Genomic DNA, 17,561 nt, shown 5'->3' with positions numbered 1-17,561 from the left:
GTTGTGATAAGTTTTCACAATCAACAATATCTACAGTGATTTAAGAGATGGGGACTGGAGGATGGGTCACCTGGGTCACTGACTGTGACATAAGCAAGCATTCTTGGCTTCAGGATACAGATTTCAAGTTCTGGATACTCTCTTGTTCTTTTTAATCTTAGGGTTCGTTCGTTCGTTCGTTCGTTTGTTTGTTTGTTTGTTTGTTTGTTTGTTTTTAATCAGTCTCACTCTGTAGCCCAAGCCGTCCTGTAATTTACTCTGTAGCACAAGATGGACTTGAACTCACAGCAATCTTTACCCCTGCCTATGAGTGCTGGGGACACAGACTTGAGCCACTGGTACTTGTTTCTTTTCCCCAATGTCCCGGAAAGGGATCCAGCTTGCCAGGAAGTTTTGTATGAGAGGTTTGAAGCCTCAGCAATGGCTACAGGGTGACTTCTTGGATCCTCCGCGTTTCCAGGTCCTAGTGAAAACCGGTGGACCCAGCTGGAGGCATGGACCTATCAGCTGGGCTCCCTGTGCGGCTGCTGTTGCTGCTGCTGTGGTCCGTGGCCCCGCAGGCGCTGCGGCCGGGTGAGTGCGGGAGGAAAAGGTGGGGGTGTGAGACGCAAAACCGAAAGTAGCTTCCTACGCTCCTGGAGTTTCTCCCTTCAGAATCCCTCTATGATCTCCCTTCCAGCTCTCTGCACGCAGACCCTGAGCAGGAACACCTGCCACACAGCTAGCTGTCTGGGGCACCTCTGCCGCTGCTCTGTCAGGGTGTCACTAGGCAGCCATGTAAGGAGCCACGTTGGCTTACCTGAGCCTGGGGTCTCGGTCTCCAATCTCTGTTTCAGGGTTTTTATTGTGGACTGTGTTATCCTACCTCCCTAACGGACCTGGGATCTGAAATTTCTCACCAAAGGGTGACCAAAGTCGGTTCTGGGAAAGGATGTTTTCCTTGCGCTGGGTCGAACCCCACTGTGTCACTTTGTGTGTGTGTGTGTGTGTGTGTGTGTGTGTGTGTGTGTGTGTGTGTGTGTGTGTGTGTGTGTGTGTGCTTTGTTTTTAGATAAAGCAAAGGGAGCGCTGGGTGGGGGTCTTGGACCTTTCCGCATTCTTGGCATTTGTTCTTTCATCTCGAAACGTCATTTTTATTTCAAATGGATGTAATATTGTAACCAAAGATTTTAGGGCAGAAGGCCAGGACTCTAGCGGCCCTTGTGGTTGGTAACAGTTCCAAATAAGAAGTCCAGTAATAACGAAACAGTTCTATTCAGTGTAGCCATACTGGCAAGATCAAGTGACCCAGCAAGAGTCCATCTTCAGGGTCCTGCCATGACATTTAGATTTAAACAGAAAGCAAAGGATTCCTCTAGATAGACAGCTCCTGGATCCTGCATCCCAGTCCATAAATTGTTCACCTGTTTGTTGTTAGGGCACAATGTAACAGTTTGTTCTGCTCCTATGTGCTACGTAGACCTGATAGATAATTGCTCTGGTGTGATGGAGTGGGGAAAACAGTGTCCGTCCTGCCCTGAGGCTTTGATGGTATTCCTGTAATCCAAGGGAACTTCAGGTTTGGGACAATTATATCTTTGTGCCTTCATCCTTGGAAGAGAATAAGATAGGTTAAGAAAGGAGAGTCCAGCAGGAAAAAGTCTGAGGAGACACAGAAGGCAGGCTAAGCACTGTGGGTAAGAGGATAGTACCTTCTGACAGAGTCACCTTCTGAGCACCTGGTTCTTGCCCAGTGTTCCTTGACCTTCCTAATATTGCAACCCTTTAATACAGTTTCTCATGTTGTGGTGATCCCAATCATAAAATTTTGTTGCTATTTTATAAGTGAAATTTTGCTCTCTTGAATCATAATGTAAATATTTGATATGCAGGGTATCTGATATGTGACCCCCTAGGGTAGATCATTGTTCTGTAGGACCTTGTTCAGAAGGGCTTTGCTGATTTGCACATTAAAAAGGATTTAACAAGCCTTTTCTAAAGGATGCCAAAATGCTGCTTAATACACTTTAATAATGCTCAGATCTGTGGTCCTCTTTGACTATGCACTGGGAAACAGCAGTTACTGCCAGTTAACTAGCTTACATCTTTCCTCAGGTTGCAAAGAACATAAACTTAAGTCTGACCTTTTTTTTTCCCTTCCAGAAACCATGGCATGGGGTGTCTCCCTATGTAGTTCAGACTGGCCTGGAACTCACCTATGCATATAAGGACGAACTCAAAGCTGAGATAATCCTCCTGCCTCAGTCTCCAGAGTATTAGGGTCAGAACTGTGAGCCACCACTCTATGGCAACAAACTTTTGTGAAGCGCTGACCCCATGCCAGGTGCAATTCTAAGCTAAGGCAACCTTGTTCCAGAATTGAGGGAAAGTGATGGGAAAATGCCCATGCTGAGAGTTGCTGTCAGTTCCCTTTCCTGGAAGCCCTCTGTTTGCTGACAGGTTGTCCTGAGTTATATCTCAGGACACTCGCCGGCATTTTTTAGACAACATCTGTACTTGAAAATGTTCAGAGACGGAAGTGGAGAAAACCCAGTACCTCCAACTCCTTAGGATTTTGATCTTAATGGATTCAGCAGCAACTCCTAGCTCAGCCCACATAGCTAGAGAAACCCAAAGATCTTCCAGGGTCTAGGTCAGGGGGAGTTGGGGGTGGGGGGTGACCTATCCATTCAAGTAGAGAGCATCAAAGTTAGCAGAATAAGAGCAAGAGGCCAGAACAGCCAGGGCTGTGCAGGGAAGAGAAGAACTGTGTCACTCCACAGGGAGGATGCACTAGTAGTAGGAGGTAACCCAGGGCTGTGGAACTCCTGCATCCTGATCCTGCTGTCTGCTGGCTGTCCATTCTGAATGCTTGCTGATTTCCCCAGGTTCACATTCTCTACGATATCTCTTCATGGGTGCCTCAAAGCCAGATCTCGGGCTGCCTTTCTTTGAGGCTCTGGGTTATGTGGATGACCAGCTCTTTGTATCCTACAATCACGAGAGTCGCCGTGCTGAGCCCAGGGCCCCATGGATCTTGGGGCAGACATCAAGCCAGCTGTGGCTGCAGCTGAGTCAGAGCCTGAAAGGGTGGGATTACATGTTCATAGTGGACTTCTGGACCATCATGGGCAACTATAACCACAGTAAGGGTATGTAGAGAGGGGAGTCACTTCCCTGAGGTACTAAGAGAATAGAACTATTTTCCTACCTTGAGAATATAGCTTTGAAAAAGTAACTTTTATTCTCCTGATGTACTTGATGTCTAGGAGGCTTTCTGCCTCCATGTGCTAATCTAGACCTACTCAGGGAAGCTTCTAGCCTCTGTACAGTCAATCTAGGACTAGAATGTTCTCGGCCTCTGAGACTTGCTCTCAATAAACTCACTTTTTCTAGCTCTTTCTGAACTCTAGCTGGTTTATTCAACTCAGACATTCTGGCCCAAACTCCTCTCCCAGCTGCTTATTCAATCTGGCTTTTCTCTCAGCCTCTGCATTACTGTGCTTGACCTCACACTAACTCTGGCAATGTTTTCCAATCTTCTGGTTCCTTCTCATTTCCTTACTTATACTGTCTTCACCTGTGTCTAGTTTGTTCTCTCTTCAATCTGTCTCTGTAAAGCTCACCTGGTAAAACTGCCTCCTCCTCCCTCTCTGTGCTGCTCTAGTCTCCCTCTCCACCCTACTGCACTGCTCTCCACAAACTCTATTCCTACACTGCACTCTCTCGTTCCTGTACTGTCTGTCTCATCCTTTTCCTTTCTCTTCTTGTGACAGTTGGGTATATCCTATTCTGTCACTTTGTCTGCCTCACTTTCAAACATGGGTGCTTCCTTCTACAAACTAACTTTACCTTCGCTGTTTGGTATTAAAGGTGAGTAATAAGGTGTGTTTATATGTCACACAGAGGGATTAGAATGCTAAGGACCCAGCCACACAAACTAGAAACAGGTTCAAATATCCTGTAACATATCTTAAAGTGAGATCCTGGGGTTGGGGTGGGGGGAAACCAAGAGGGAGATCATTCAATACTTGGGGATGGTAAAGACAAAAACCAACATTTTCATTTCCAGTCACGAAGTTGAGAGTGGTGCCTGAGTCTCACATCCTGCAGGTGATCCTAGGATGTGAGGTGCATGAAGACAACAGTACCAGTGGCTTCTGGAAATATGGCTACGATGGGCAAGATCACCTTGAATTCTGCCCCAAGACACTGAACTGGAGTGCAGCCGAGCCAAGGGCCTGGGCCACCAAGATGGAGTGGGAAGAGCACAGGATCCGTGCCAGGCAGAGCAGGGACTACCTGGAGAGGGACTGCCCCGAGCAGCTGAAGCAGTTCCTGGAGCTCCAGAGAGGGATTCTGGGACAGCAAGGTACAAGGAACTGTGCTCAGGCCCCAAACTCCAGAGTGGCAGTGGAGTAAAATCCCAAGTACCAAGGCGAAGGATTCAGCCACTCCCAAGTATAGAGAAAATACTTCTGAATACTAAGATTTCCAGTTTAGTCATTTCTAATTTTCTGTCTTCCTTTCTCTCTCTTTTTCTTTCTTCTTTCCTTCATCCGTCTTTCTTTCTTTCATTTCTTCTTTTCTTTCTTTCTTTCTTCCTTCCTTCCTTCCTTTCTTTCTTTCTTTCTTTCTTTCTTTCTTTCTTTCTTTCTTTCTTTCTTTCTTTCTTTCTTTCTTTCTTTCTCTTTCCCTTTAGACAAAATCTCACACTGTAGCCCAGACCGATTAACTTGTTATGAAACTCAGCCTGGGCTCAAACTCCTAGAAATCCCCCTCTTCGGCTTTCCAAGTTTTCTAGGATTACGGTCATAAACAACCACATCTAGTCAATGCCATTCGTTTTGTTGTTGTTTATCTGTTTGTTGTTTTCTTCTTTAGTCTCTCACATTGTAGCTGAGGTTGGTCTAGATCTCACTTGTAGGCCTGATTAGCCACAAAACAGACCCTCGTCTTCCCAAATCTTGGATTTCAAAGTGTAAGCCCACTGTTGGGGACAGAATTTCCAATTTATACTGAGGTGTGTAACACAGCTACTACAAAGTTAGAAAGGGGAATGTCAGTGGCCTGGCCAGAGGACTGGGCAAAGAGTGCTAAACAGAACAGACTGAAGTGCTGTTCTTCAATGTGGCACTTCCTTAGTGTGTGGCTTAATCTTGAAGCCATCATGAAGCCATTTTCAGGATACCAAATGGCATCTCTGGCAGCCGGTTTCTCTGGAGAGGGTGTGCTCTTTTTCCTACCAAAAAAGAGAAGTGAAAATTCCAGTTCTCCTGCTCAGCTTAAAACAACCCTCCTCATGTACTTCTTCTTTTCCTTCAAGTGCCTACTTTGGTGAAAGTGACTCGCCACTGGGCCTCTACAGGGACCTCTCTAAGGTGTCAGGCTCTGAACTTCTTCCCCCAGAACATCACTATGAGGTGGTTGAAGGACAGCCAGCCCCTAGATGCCAAGGATGTCAACCCTGAGAACGTGCTGCCAAATGGGGATGGGACCTATCAGGGCTGGCTAACCTTGGCTGTGGCCCCTGGAGAAGAGACAAGATTCAGCTGTCAAGTGGAGCACCCAGGCCTGGTTCAGCCTCTCACTGCCACTTGGGGTGAGGACGGGCATACAGGGCTGTAGAGGTGGTCACCTTTGCAGGGAGAGAGCAGTCTGCTCTGGGATGGGATGTGGTAGTCGTGGACTTGAATTTTCACGTGTTGTTTTTAGAGCCCTCACGGTCTCAGGACATGATTATTGGAATCATAAGTGGGATCACCATTTGTGCCATCTTCTTTGTTGGAATTCTGATCCTAGTCTTAAGGAAAAGGAAGGCTTCAGGTGAGTGGGAACATGGAGGAAGTGTCATGGTGCGTCTTCCTCCAGGTCACAGAGTTCCTACAGAAAGTGCCAGCCCATCTCTGGGTGTGTTTTGCTTAGTTTTGTTTTTCCCAGACAAGAAGTTCCTAATTCAGGAAACACCTTCTAGGCCCCTACTGTTGTGCAGGTGTTATTTAAGGTAGAGGGGGATTTCAGGTTGAGAAAGTCACTGGGTAAGTCCCAGAACCTAAATCTAGTGTGGAATAGAATTCAGGACAAGTAGAGGCAGCTAAAGAAGACCCCTGAAGAATGTGGGGTGTCACTGGATGAAATGGTCAAATTACATCCAGAAAGGATATGTAAAACTGGTATGGTGCTTTGTGACCCTAATGTCAGCAAGAGGATTGCCAAGAGTTAAAAGCCAGCCTGGGTTGGTTACATTGTGAGACTCTGTCTTAGCACACACACACCCCAGCACCACCACCACAACCCACAACAACAACAACAACAATGCTGAGTAGGATAGTGTATTATTGGGCCTTGTCCCTGACTTCCTCTGTCCCTCACTCACAATGTATTCTCTTTCCCCCTCTCTGGGTATCTGCAGCATGGATAAAACACAAGGGAGAAAGCAGTGAGCCAACATAGGCCCGTGGAACATTATGTTCTGGTAATTGGGCAGCTGGCGAAGTCACAAAAGCAAGGGAACAATGTCTGTGTTTAGTGAATGGGTTGTGAGGAAGTGAGTTAGGTGACAAGGAAAGCCATTAGGTAGCTAGCTACTAAACAGCTCCATACCAATGGTTACCTCCAGACTGTCTCAACCCGCCAACAGCCCCGGTCATAACACAGAGATTTTTTAGTAATTACGAAATCTTGGCCTTAGCTTGGCAAACTCTCAACTTACTCATTTAAGTAAATCTGACCATCTGGCCCTGTCCTGCCACTGCCACATAGCTCATTACCCGTACAGGGTCCTGTTTCTTCCTTTGTGTCTGGCTGGCAAATCTCCAACCTCAGTCTCTTTCCCAGAATTCTTATCCCTCCCAGGAAGCTCCTGCTTCCCTATAGGCTGTTCAGCTTTTCTTAAACCAATCAGAAGATGATGGAGATGTTTACAAAACACTGAGTCAGGTGATGCTTCATTAGAATAACAGTACTGAAGTCCTGCCTGTACTCAAGATCTGGTAATACAAAGGCAGCCTTTACTCACACAGAGATTCTCCCACAAAGAGTAACCATTTCAGAAATCCAATGGAGTCCTTGAATAGCAAGGTTGGGGATGGAGGAGGTGGGAAGGGACAGGACAAGATGATGCCTGGCCAGTGATGTCCCTTCCTGGGTCTCTTGTCTTCCCAGGAGGAACCATGGGTGACTATGTCTTAACAGAGTGTGAGTGACCTGCAGCATGCAGAACCACAGAAGAGAGAAGACTCAGCCAAAGACTTGGAGGGGACACACTTGCTCCATTCTAGAACACAGCTGGACCTAACACACAGAAACTGCCTGAGGACTCTGCCCTTAGCTTTCCCTGTTTGCTTTCTTAAGGTGTTTTCTCCAGTTAAGTTCAGTTCCTGAATAATAGTGACTGCCCCAGCTGCAACCTCTCCCTTCAGAACCAGTCTCATGATCTTTAAGCTGCTACTTGCAGGCATCCTTCGTTTTCTGCATCCACCTAGACTTCGTATGCCTACTTAAAAAGCCCCACTAAATTTGGGGGACACATGATTCATTTCCACATCTGAAGAAGTTATGAACCTTCATCCTGGGATGCACACATTCTTGTGCCAGAATTTTTCATACATATCCTAGGACCCATTCAACTGTCATTTGAGCCTCTCTATCTGTTAGTGACTACTCTGACTTCTCTGCCGTTGGAATGTTATAGCAATAAAGCTATGAACGCTACACACTGTGCAATTGGAGAAGCCACCCACTGAGAAAATATAGATGTTTGTGTACATGGTGAGGGTTATATGTCCCTATTTGCACAAAGGTGTGAGGTTTTCAAAGGTCAGTGTCATATGTATTTGTGACATGATGCCTATGAAGTACCCTCTCTCCTTGTCCTGAAAATAGAAACCATAAACGGTTATCATAATGAAGTGTAGCTTGCACTTGTGCTAAATAACATACTCTGCTCTGATCACCTGCTAAACATAAAGCATGTGTGGACCTACTGATGAGTCTATGAAGTGGAAATTATTATCTGCAACAATGTTACTTTTCTGTAGATGCAAAAAATGAAAACTATCTCACAGCTGACCAGAGACACAGAAAGACAGCTGTAGAAATGCCATCCTGGCTCTTAGATGCACCTCTCTGTACCACCCAACGGCATGAATGGCATGAAGTAAGTGGGGAAAGGAGAAGATGGCCCTTTCCTTGTCTGCTGGGGTTTCTTTTCAGTGAGTTTGACCCACATGATGGGAAACGGCTGCCAAACACCAGTCCTCAACTATCAACTATCACCTTTCAACCTTAGAGGAAGAGGGCAGGGACTAAGTAGTGACTCCATTCCCTAGTCTCCTGCTTCCTCTGGCATCTAGTTTGCTGTTTGTTTGTTTGTTTGTTTTTATTAAGTTCTGTTATAAAGCTTAACCTTAAAGCAATGCCTCTGTAAATAGAACTTTAAAGTGATTGCCTGGGCAGCCAATAATCCATCAATGTGTCTCATCTTAAGGAAGTAACATGGAAGCTGTCAAAAAGCTTAGAGAATTCTTGATTGCTAGGGTCCTGCTGCTCATTGCTGGTTGTGCACATTTAAAATGCAATCTAGACAACCTAGAAATTACTAGATTTCAGAAAAGACTTTCATGAAAAGTTAAAAAGTCAAGCCTGTGTTTGCATCATGTTTGTATATGTATACACATCTGTCTGCATGAAGATGTGTGTTCATATATGTGTACATGCACATGCACATGTGTGTGGACTCATATCTCCACTCAGATGGCACATGTTCACTTCCCCCTAAGCACACATTTGCCTGCATGACTGTGGTATGAATTCCATCCTGCAAACCAAGTGCCTCAGACCAATAGCTCCAGTTTCTTTAATGAACACTGACTTTGAGCTGAGATGTAAAGTTTTTTTTCTTTTGACCTTTGTATTATTTCCTGTTTGTGAAAGTTAGGTAGAAAAAACACATCAGAACTTTAATTCATTGTTGAAAATGGATAAACGTAGCCCCATCATTTCCTCAATGAGTGACAATCTCCACTAGCACCTGGTATATTGCCTCCGTATCACTCCCCTCAAAATGTGTGCAACTATTAAACAATTTGGCAAATGTGCCAGTTAATACAGGTTAATTGATACTCTTGTCCATTTTATGACTATTTGTTAACTCACCATTGTATGGACACATATCTCTTCTAATTTTGGCTTTTTTGGTTTGGTTTTCTTTAAGTTTTTAAAATTAGACACCATCTAGTCCAGGACAGCATCAAGCTCACTATGGAACTCAGGCCTGCCTTAAACCACACCTCCTGAGCAATTGGATTGTAGATTTATACTTTGTTACCTGTGTCTTTTAGAATATTTTCACTGCACTGTGATAGCTAGATTGACAGTTTTCCTTCGCCATAAGGACATCATCGTCTGAGTTGTAAACAGTGTTAATCTACGAGGCAAGCCAAAAGCACACTGATTTGTTCTCCCTAAATATCCCCCTGTATAGAGCAGAACACAGACTTTCCTCCACTTCATGTTACAGCTATCTAAGTAATGGGATACTAATTATACCGGACAAATAATACATTTGCATTTTGTGTGCTTCGTATTTCTTCTGACTTTTTCATAAAATTTTAGGACCTTCACTGGAGGAATTAAGACTTAAATTTCAAATCTCCCCCAACTCTACTCATTTCTGGTTAAACAATTACACAATGTTGAAGATAGAAGAAGGGTGACACCTGGTGGCTTCCTTCAGTACTTCACAGTAGGTTGTGGAGAGGCAGTGTTGCGTAGGGATTAGTGGAAGGGGCAACCCCTGTCCAGAAAAGCACCAGATGTGCTAGGTGCACTCTAATGACAGCAGGTGGGAGGTGGAGGCAACTACATCAGAGTTCAACTCATTCTCAGCTACACAGTGAGCTGGAGGCCAGCTTGGGCGAAAATGGAATTCTCTTAAAAGAACAAATAACAAAGTGTGTGTGTGTGTGTGTGTGTGTGTGGGTCTGTGTGTCTGTGTGTCTGTGTGTCTGTGTGTCTGTGTGTGTCTGTGTTTGTGTGTCTGTGTGTGTCTGTGTGTCTGTGTGTGTCTGTGTTTGTGTGTCTGTGTATTTCTATTTCTTTCAAAGAGAAAGTGCATAAGTAAAAGAGAATTGCGAACTAGCTACTGGAAAGGCTGGTATGCTAAGCCAAGGCTGAGTTCCCAGGCTGCCAAAAGAACAGAAGGTAGAGAAGACAAAGATCTTTGAGGCTCCTTCAACAGTGACTCATGCCTGCTGGAAGGTCCTCACAGGAACCATTTCCTTTTAACTGGTGCAAGGAAAAAAGAGAGGCAACTCCAATGCAGCAACCCCTAGACGCATTTCAAAGAAAAAAATGTTGCACGTAAGGTGCCAAATTTTCTCATGTTATTTTTAAACCAATATCTTTTTTTAAATACTCTGATTTAATAATGGCTATCAAGCCATTCTGAAGAGCTTTAAGCATGAAAGGTGTGTGTATTGACTGACACCTGAAATTTCAAATCTTCCTCAACATTTTGGAGCATAACTTGTTTGTTCTTTAGTGACTAATCCCTACTCTTTCACATACAGTACACCAATGCATTTGTTTACATATTACTAAACAGCACTTGGCCATGCCCTGCCCAGCATACATTCTGATGGTTCAGGGGTGCTGGTTTTTAACTTGTCCAAAGTGGAGAAAAAGAAAAATAGTGTTTTGAGGAAAAGCTTCTCTACTTCCCTCCCTATTTGCCTGAATAAGAATTTGTAGCCCTGGAGCTGGAGAGATGGCTCAGTTGTTAAGAACGCTAACTGTTCTTCTACAGGTCCTGAGTTCAAATCCCAGCAACCACATGATGACTCACAACCATTTGTAATGAGATCTGATGCCCTCTTCCGGTGTGTTTGAAGACAGCTATGGTGTACTTATCTTTTTGATAGATAAATCTTTTCAAAAAAGGATTAGCCTTGTTTTGACATCACTAATCTTATCACAAGCTTCACAAGAACTTTGTCAGCTTTGTAATGACCTTAATCAAGTATTAGCCCTGTACTGTAATTGCCAGCTCAACAAAACACGTTTTAACGTTGAGCAAGCCATGCTGTGCTTAATAAGGGCTGGAAGGGAAACAAACTTGGAACCAAAGCAGGTAGCGGATAACCGATAGCCTAACTTTATTCTTTTGAAGACTGTCTCAGTTTTTATAAAAAAGAAGATAGACAGAGTCATTAGGTCCCTGACTCGAGATAGGGAATATGAAGTTTGCAATTAGGGTGCTCAATTGGAGATGCTTTTCAATGTTTCTGCCTTCCCAAACAAAACTGCCAGGGACGGGCTTAAACATTACTGCCAAGGGACATCCTTGGTTTATTTAATTCACTCTGTTTTGGACATCTTACCTGAGTCAATGAAACCATCAATTATTTTAATAACACGATAGAAGTAAAAGCGAACGAGAAATGGGGATATATGCTTTGTGTTATGGCCCCCAATAAGCCTTTCTTTCGCGGGAAAGAAAGGGTTGGGGATGACAATGAGGTTTTGGCAGGACTTAAACCTGGTCTGTCTTTAGGAGACAAAGCGCGCAAAGAATAGCTGAGGTTTGCTAGCCAATGAAAACATTCAGATTGCAATGACTCATCCTGTTTGCTCCACCCCCTTTCAAGGACGTGATTCGAAAACCCCGCCTAACGCCTGTGGTCTTCAATCAGGTCCGCAGAAGGTCTATTTAAAGGGAAGCTTGCGTTCTTCCCTCCGTATTTTGTCACAACCATGTCTGGACGTGGTAAAGGTGGTAAAGGCCTTGGGAAAGGTGGCGCTAAACGTCACCGCAAAGTTCTGCGCGACAACATCCAGGGCATCACTAAGCCCGCCATCCGCCGCCTGGCTCGGCGCGGAGGAGTGAAGCGCATCTCCGGCCTCATCTACGAGGAGACCCGCGGTGTGCTGAAGGTGTTCCTGGAGAACGTGATCCGCGACGCCGTCACCTACACGGAGCACGCCAAGCGCAAGACCGTCACCGCCATGGACGTGGTCTACGCGCTCAAGCGTCAGGGCCGCACACTCTACGGCTTCGGTGGTTAAGCTGCTAATGCGCTTTCCTTAGCTGTTGCAAAAGGCCCTTTTCAGGGCCACCCACCAACTCATTCAGAGAGTTGTTCACTTTTCGAAGCTTCTTGGCTCTGGAGCATGCGAGGTAGCATATAAGCGGTGTCCTATGCTATACTCTGGTTAGATGTTCACAGCTAGAAAGTAAGACTAATTCTAGTCCATAACCATACAGCTTTCATTAACTAAAGGTTTTGAGTAGATCGTCCTGAACTGAAGTATTAATGCGATGTGATTAAGGCTCCCTTCTAATAAATGAGCCCAGTTTCTCAGTGTTTCTTTGTAAATAACCTTAAGTCAATTTACTTCCACTAAACTTGTGCCATCCAAATTGCCAGCAGGAGCCATTTTGTCTAAGGCAAGGGCTAACTACAAAAACCGAAGACATGTTTAACTGTTACTCTTTGTATACAACTAATAAGGCCTAAATACACAAATGTGTTAGGGACCGCCTGTTGATAGTGTTTATGCACAAACTGCATAGTTGTCCAATGGCTTGATATTTTAAGTTCGTGCGGGTGTGCCGTCTTTGCCCTCTGCCTGAAGCGGGAATCATATTTTCAGGAAGATGGAGTTAGCAGTTGTGAGCCACTTGTGTGTTCTGATATACAAACTTCTTTAAAGGCATCAAGTATTCTTGACAGAACAATTTCTCAAGCCACCCTGCTAAATGATCTTTTGTCACTCCTCATACAAAGGCCTAAAATAAATAAATGTAGATTTAATATTTGTGGCCCACTTTAATCCATAAAACTGTTAAATGACTTTAAAAACTGAGTTGTTTACATTCTTCATCCCAGACTTTCCCGGTACTGTTTTTGTTATGTTGGAGCGTTGAACTCAAACCCTAACATTTTCATAATAAATAAATAAATAAATAAATAAATAAATAAATCCTTAATTTTTAATATGGCTCTTGTCAGTTTCATAAAGCCTACATGCTATTTTCATAAAATACACAATACATTTCAACAATAACTGTTAGATCAATAGTATTAAACTACTTTCTAAGTGGAACAAAAATGAATCTTTGTTGACACATCGCACAATTGCAATAACTTCAAAGACATTTTAGTTTCTTAGGAACTGTTGTATTTTTTTAATCCATCACTCAGGAAATAAAAACCCAACTCAAGAAAAATGTATAAACTCTAGCTTAGTCACTGAATATCTGGGTTCACAGTGGTGCTATGAAAGCCTGGACGCCAGTCACTGGTGTTCTAATGAGTAAATTTAAGTTCAGTATTTGATCAGAGTGGCCAGCTACTACTGAGGTCATCTCTTTTTTTGATACGGTGGCATTTCTAGGATGAAATGCATACATTTTAATGGTAATCTTTATTCTAGAATGAAAGACATTATGTTACAATGGTGACCTTTACTCTAATGTAAAGCCACAACCAAATAAACTACACATAGGGACCTCCTAGGTTTCCAGTCTAGGGTTTAAACAGCAGGTCGACCTAAGTGACTGCCCACCTCTAACTTTTGCTCAGTGTTTGGCCATTTTAAGAAGTATGTAAGTGGCTCTTAAAAGAGCCTTTGGGTTTTTGAAAACTGGCTTTGAAACTCACTTTCTTCCTGCTGCCTTCCTTAGGTCGGTCTTCTGCATGACCATCTTTGACTTCCCAGAGTTGGAGTTGGTTGCCCTCGCTTTGGCGGGGCTTTTGCGCTGTTGCAAGCCCTTGGCCCCTTTGGTCTTCCTTCTGCTCCCAGAACCCTTTGTGGGCGTAGCTTTTGGCTTCTTGACAACCTTGGTCTTACTACTCTTGGGGGATCTCGAGGCCCTGGACAAGCCCAGTTTCTTAGCCTTGGCAGAAGCAGATTTCTTGCCCTTGCCCTTGTCGTTCCCTGAAGCTGCCTTCTTGCTAAGCTTGAAGGAGCCTGAGGCTCCGGTGCCCTTGGTCTGCACCAGGACTCCCTTATTCACAAGTCTCTTGAGGGCCAGCTTGATACGACTGTTGTTCTTCTCCACGTCATAGCCAGCCGCTGCCAGGGCTTTCTTCAGGGCAGCAAGGGACATTCCTGCCCGTTCCTGAGACATGGAAAGGGCCTCAGGAATCAACTTGGAAACAGAGAAACCCCGAGGTTTGCGAGCAGTGGCCATGCCAGGCTTCTTCCCTCGCCTTTTAGTTGCAGGTTTCTCTACAGGAGCTGGAACAAGAGTACTTGAGGCTGCAGGAGCCGTTTCCGACATAGTCAAGAGCTGGTCAAGAACTACACCCAATTAAAAAAAAGTACAGGAGAGCGAACAGCGCTGGAGTAGAGAGGGGGTCCTGGGGGGGGGCCTTATATAGAGCAGGGCGCGCTGTGATTGGTGCATCCCTAGGCGCCTCCCCCGCCCCTGGAGAAGGGGCATTTGTGTTTCTTTTCCCCCAAAAAGTAGAAACTTGCATGTGTGCTCTCTGCAGAATCGCTCAGGTTATGACACCAGGTGACCCACCGGAACTTGGATTCCACCTGACTTTTTACCCTTTATTGACAAATGTTCCTGCATGTCAGAACTAATGGGAAACGCCCTTGATTTTCAATCAAATTCAAAAAGAAGAAGAAGACTTTCTCTTTTTCTTGCTAATTCAAAAGTAACTTTTAGTAGAAAATGTATCCAACATCTTGGGAGGGGTCTTCTACATATGTGGCTTCTAACTAGTGAAGAAAATCAATTATGCAGGCCCTAATTCTCACTGAAATTATATATATACCTGACAGAAGTAACACAGATGTCTTGACTATCTCACTGTGGAATTAGACAGTGTTCCTAGAATTATCCCAAAACGCCAAGGTGAGGTCTTCTTGAAGGGAGAATGGCCTAATAAACACTCCACAGAGCGTGTGAGAGGCACGCTGTTTCCCCTGAATCTTAAGAAAAGGGCTTTGGATGCGGTTATAAGCATCTTACCAATGACATCTATATAGTCAAATCAGCCAGCCTCAAGGCTGTTATCAAAGGAGTTTGGTACTCCTTTCCAACTGAACACCACAATAGTCCACTTCCTGTGACATCATCCCACATTACAACAACTTCCAATGTCTTATCTACCTCTAGATGAACAGACACAGTGCCTACCCTTAATTTAAAAATTATAAAGCTGGAATCAGAGTTCACAATCTCTTAATATGACTGGGCTGGTAAACATGTCTACATATGTGTTAGAGAAATGTTCTTTCCAGGGCTTTATCCATGGTACATGTCTAGAAATAAGAGTGCTTACAGCTGGGCATGGTGGCAACTTGTTGGCAATCCCAGCATAAAGAAGGGAGGATTGCTGTGAGTTTTGAGGTCACCTTTAGCTAGAAAATGAAAACATGTCAAAAGAAGAAGAAAAAAAAGGAGGGAACATGATATTCGAGTAGAAGGGAGGCCTAAATTAAGTTAGTTCATTATGGAGAATGCTAAGACGGGGTAGTGTGATTATATCAACTGAAGTAGAGCATAAAGCCCAATGTAGCAGTCATACAGTCCGAGTTCTTTCGGGAGATAACTACCCTTGTGAGGCAGAGATCTCTATGTTACAGAAAAGTTCAAGATAATATGAGGAAAAGTTGTTTATTAAGAAAAACTGGGGGGGGGTGGTAAGGGGGATGAATGGGGGAATACCCATATGGGAGTGGGGAGGGTAGAGGATGAGGGCTTATGGACAGGAAACCGGGAAAGGGAATAACATTTGAGATGTAAGTAAAGAAATATATCTAATGAAAATTTAAAAAAAAAAAAAAAAGAAAAAGAAAAACATGAGGGTGGGTAGGTGCCTATGTCTCAGGAAAACATTTGTACTTTTGTCTTAACAGTTAATTGACTAGGCCTGGTGTGCTGAACTGTAACCCTAGCTACCTGAGAGATGATCCAAGTTCAAAGCAAGCCTAAGCTATAGAGTAAATAAACTGCATAAGACACTGTCCCCAAATAAAAACCATGCAGAATATACTGGGGAAGAGTCTTGGTAGTAAAGCACCTGTCTAGTATGAGGTAGAGCCTACATTCAACTCTAGCACTACAGGTGTGTGTGTGTGTGTGTTTGTGTGTCTGTATGTGTGTGTGTGTGTGTGTGTGTGTGTGTGTGTATTTTGTGAGTTTTGAACTTACATTAATCAACCATGTTTAAAGTTTAATAAAGCAATTCAAAATTAATGAAATTTTATGAGTTGTTACTTGTTTCCTTGTTTCTCTTCAAGAATTTCCTTTTAGGAATAAACTCACAGGGTTGTTTATCAGAGACTGTTCAGTGATGAGAGGGGAGGGCTGGCATTTGTGCTCAAAGTCACATGTTTGTCCTTAAGCAGTTTGTGAGTTGTCTTGTTATTCATGTTTGAGATGTTTATATGGAAACTTGAATTTCAAATGGTGAAAACCATAAACTAGATCTTGGAGTTGAGGTTGAAGTGAAGGTTCCAGAGTCATATCTCCTGAATTTCCTCTTTTGTCCTTTATCACCAGAGCTCAGGATCTCAAACCAAGGAAATCCCACTAGGGCTGTTTGTGACAGTTCCTAAATATTTGTGCAAAAAGATGTGCTGATTATTCTTTGTCCCAAGAACCATCAGAAGGTCAAGAATATTATCCATTTTGTTACAATATTTATCTAGGCTTTATTGTTTTACATCAATATCAACAACACTACTGATGAGGACTGAATGTATAAGGTTGGGGCTCTCTTGCAGGAACCTCAGAATTCAAAAGGCAGTTTCTAAGGAAGCAATGTGGGGAAAAATCTACATCTGAAGTATTTCTGAAATAAAAACTGAAGGCCAAGAAATCAAATTTCTGGTTGCGAGATGACAAATCGTCTTTCTCTTTCTGTTTCTCTCTCTCAGGATGCACAGGTAGGTGTGCACAAACACACACACACACACACACACACACACACACACACACACACATATACCTATACACTTCAGAAAACAAGGAAGGTATCTTAATAAATTATCTGGATTCATATATGTTATTTTAGTCTGTTTCACTTGGAAAAACAAAACAAAAACAAATGAATACAAAACCCCAAAACACAAAACCTACCAGTTGAGAGCCACAGATTGATTTCCACCTGGCAGTGTAATCTTCCACCAGGAAAATAACACCCTGTGTATTTGACATCCATTTGGTTTCTCTGACTGTTGATCACACAAAATTTCTAGGTCATAAATTATCAATGGCATACCAGCATCAGGTGGAGCTTTACAGATTGGCAGAATATATTCTTCTATTGCTTTAAAAGTAACATAGAACTAATGAATTTATTGAAGACTTAGGTTCTATAATTTAAAATCAAGAAAGAAAAAAAAACAAAAAAAAAAAACCTTGGATTCATATTTTGCCCCAGGCAGCTGAAAACATTAAAAAAAAAAAAAAAATCACATGCACAAAGTTGGCCAGGTTTCATTTGTTTCCCAGCATAGTCAAGGCTGCCCTTCAACTCCCAGTCCTCTTGCCCCAGCCTTTTCAGTCAGTTATGGGGTTACAAGTCATAGTCTGTAGGATGATGTCATTATACAGG

At 43.5% G+C, this 17,561-nt stretch overlaps 3 protein-coding genes across 3 annotated transcripts; 2 read left to right on the top strand and 1 right to left on the bottom strand.

Moving 5' to 3' along the window:
* Positions 1-410: 410 nt before the first annotated feature.
* On the top strand, positions 411-7,964 carry Hfe (homeostatic iron regulator). The gene is made up of 6 exons (XM_032884765.1): positions 411-573; positions 2,868-3,131; positions 4,052-4,351; positions 5,306-5,581; positions 5,695-5,805; positions 7,144-7,964. Exons 1-6 carry the CDS (start codon positions 495-497, stop codon positions 7,182-7,184), a joined length of 1,071 nt encoding a protein of 356 aa, XP_032740656.1. The 5' UTR covers positions 411-494; the 3' UTR covers positions 7,185-7,964.
* Positions 7,965-11,730: 3,766 nt separating this feature from the next.
* LOC116883583 (histone H4) lies at positions 11,731-12,194 on the top strand. Its single transcript, XM_032884763.1, has one exon. The coding sequence runs from the start codon at positions 11,734-11,736 to the stop codon at positions 12,043-12,045; it is 312 nt and encodes a 103-aa protein (XP_032740654.1). The 5' UTR covers positions 11,731-11,733; the 3' UTR covers positions 12,046-12,194.
* Positions 12,195-13,401: 1,207 nt separating this feature from the next.
* H1-6 (H1.6 linker histone, cluster member) lies at positions 13,402-15,625 on the bottom strand. Its single transcript, XM_032884739.1, has one exon. It carries the CDS (start codon positions 14,264-14,266, stop codon positions 13,640-13,642), a length of 627 nt encoding a protein of 208 aa, XP_032740630.1. The 5' UTR covers positions 14,267-15,625; the 3' UTR covers positions 13,402-13,639.
* Between the last annotated feature and the right edge of the window lie 1,936 nt (positions 15,626-17,561).

The sequence above is a fragment of the Rattus rattus genome, chromosome 14 (assembly GCF_011064425.1).
Source record: "Rattus rattus isolate New Zealand chromosome 14, Rrattus_CSIRO_v1, whole genome shotgun sequence".
Lineage (NCBI taxonomy): Eukaryota > Metazoa > Chordata > Mammalia > Rodentia > Muridae > Rattus > Rattus rattus.
This window is presented reverse-complemented; position numbering and strand designations above follow the sequence as displayed.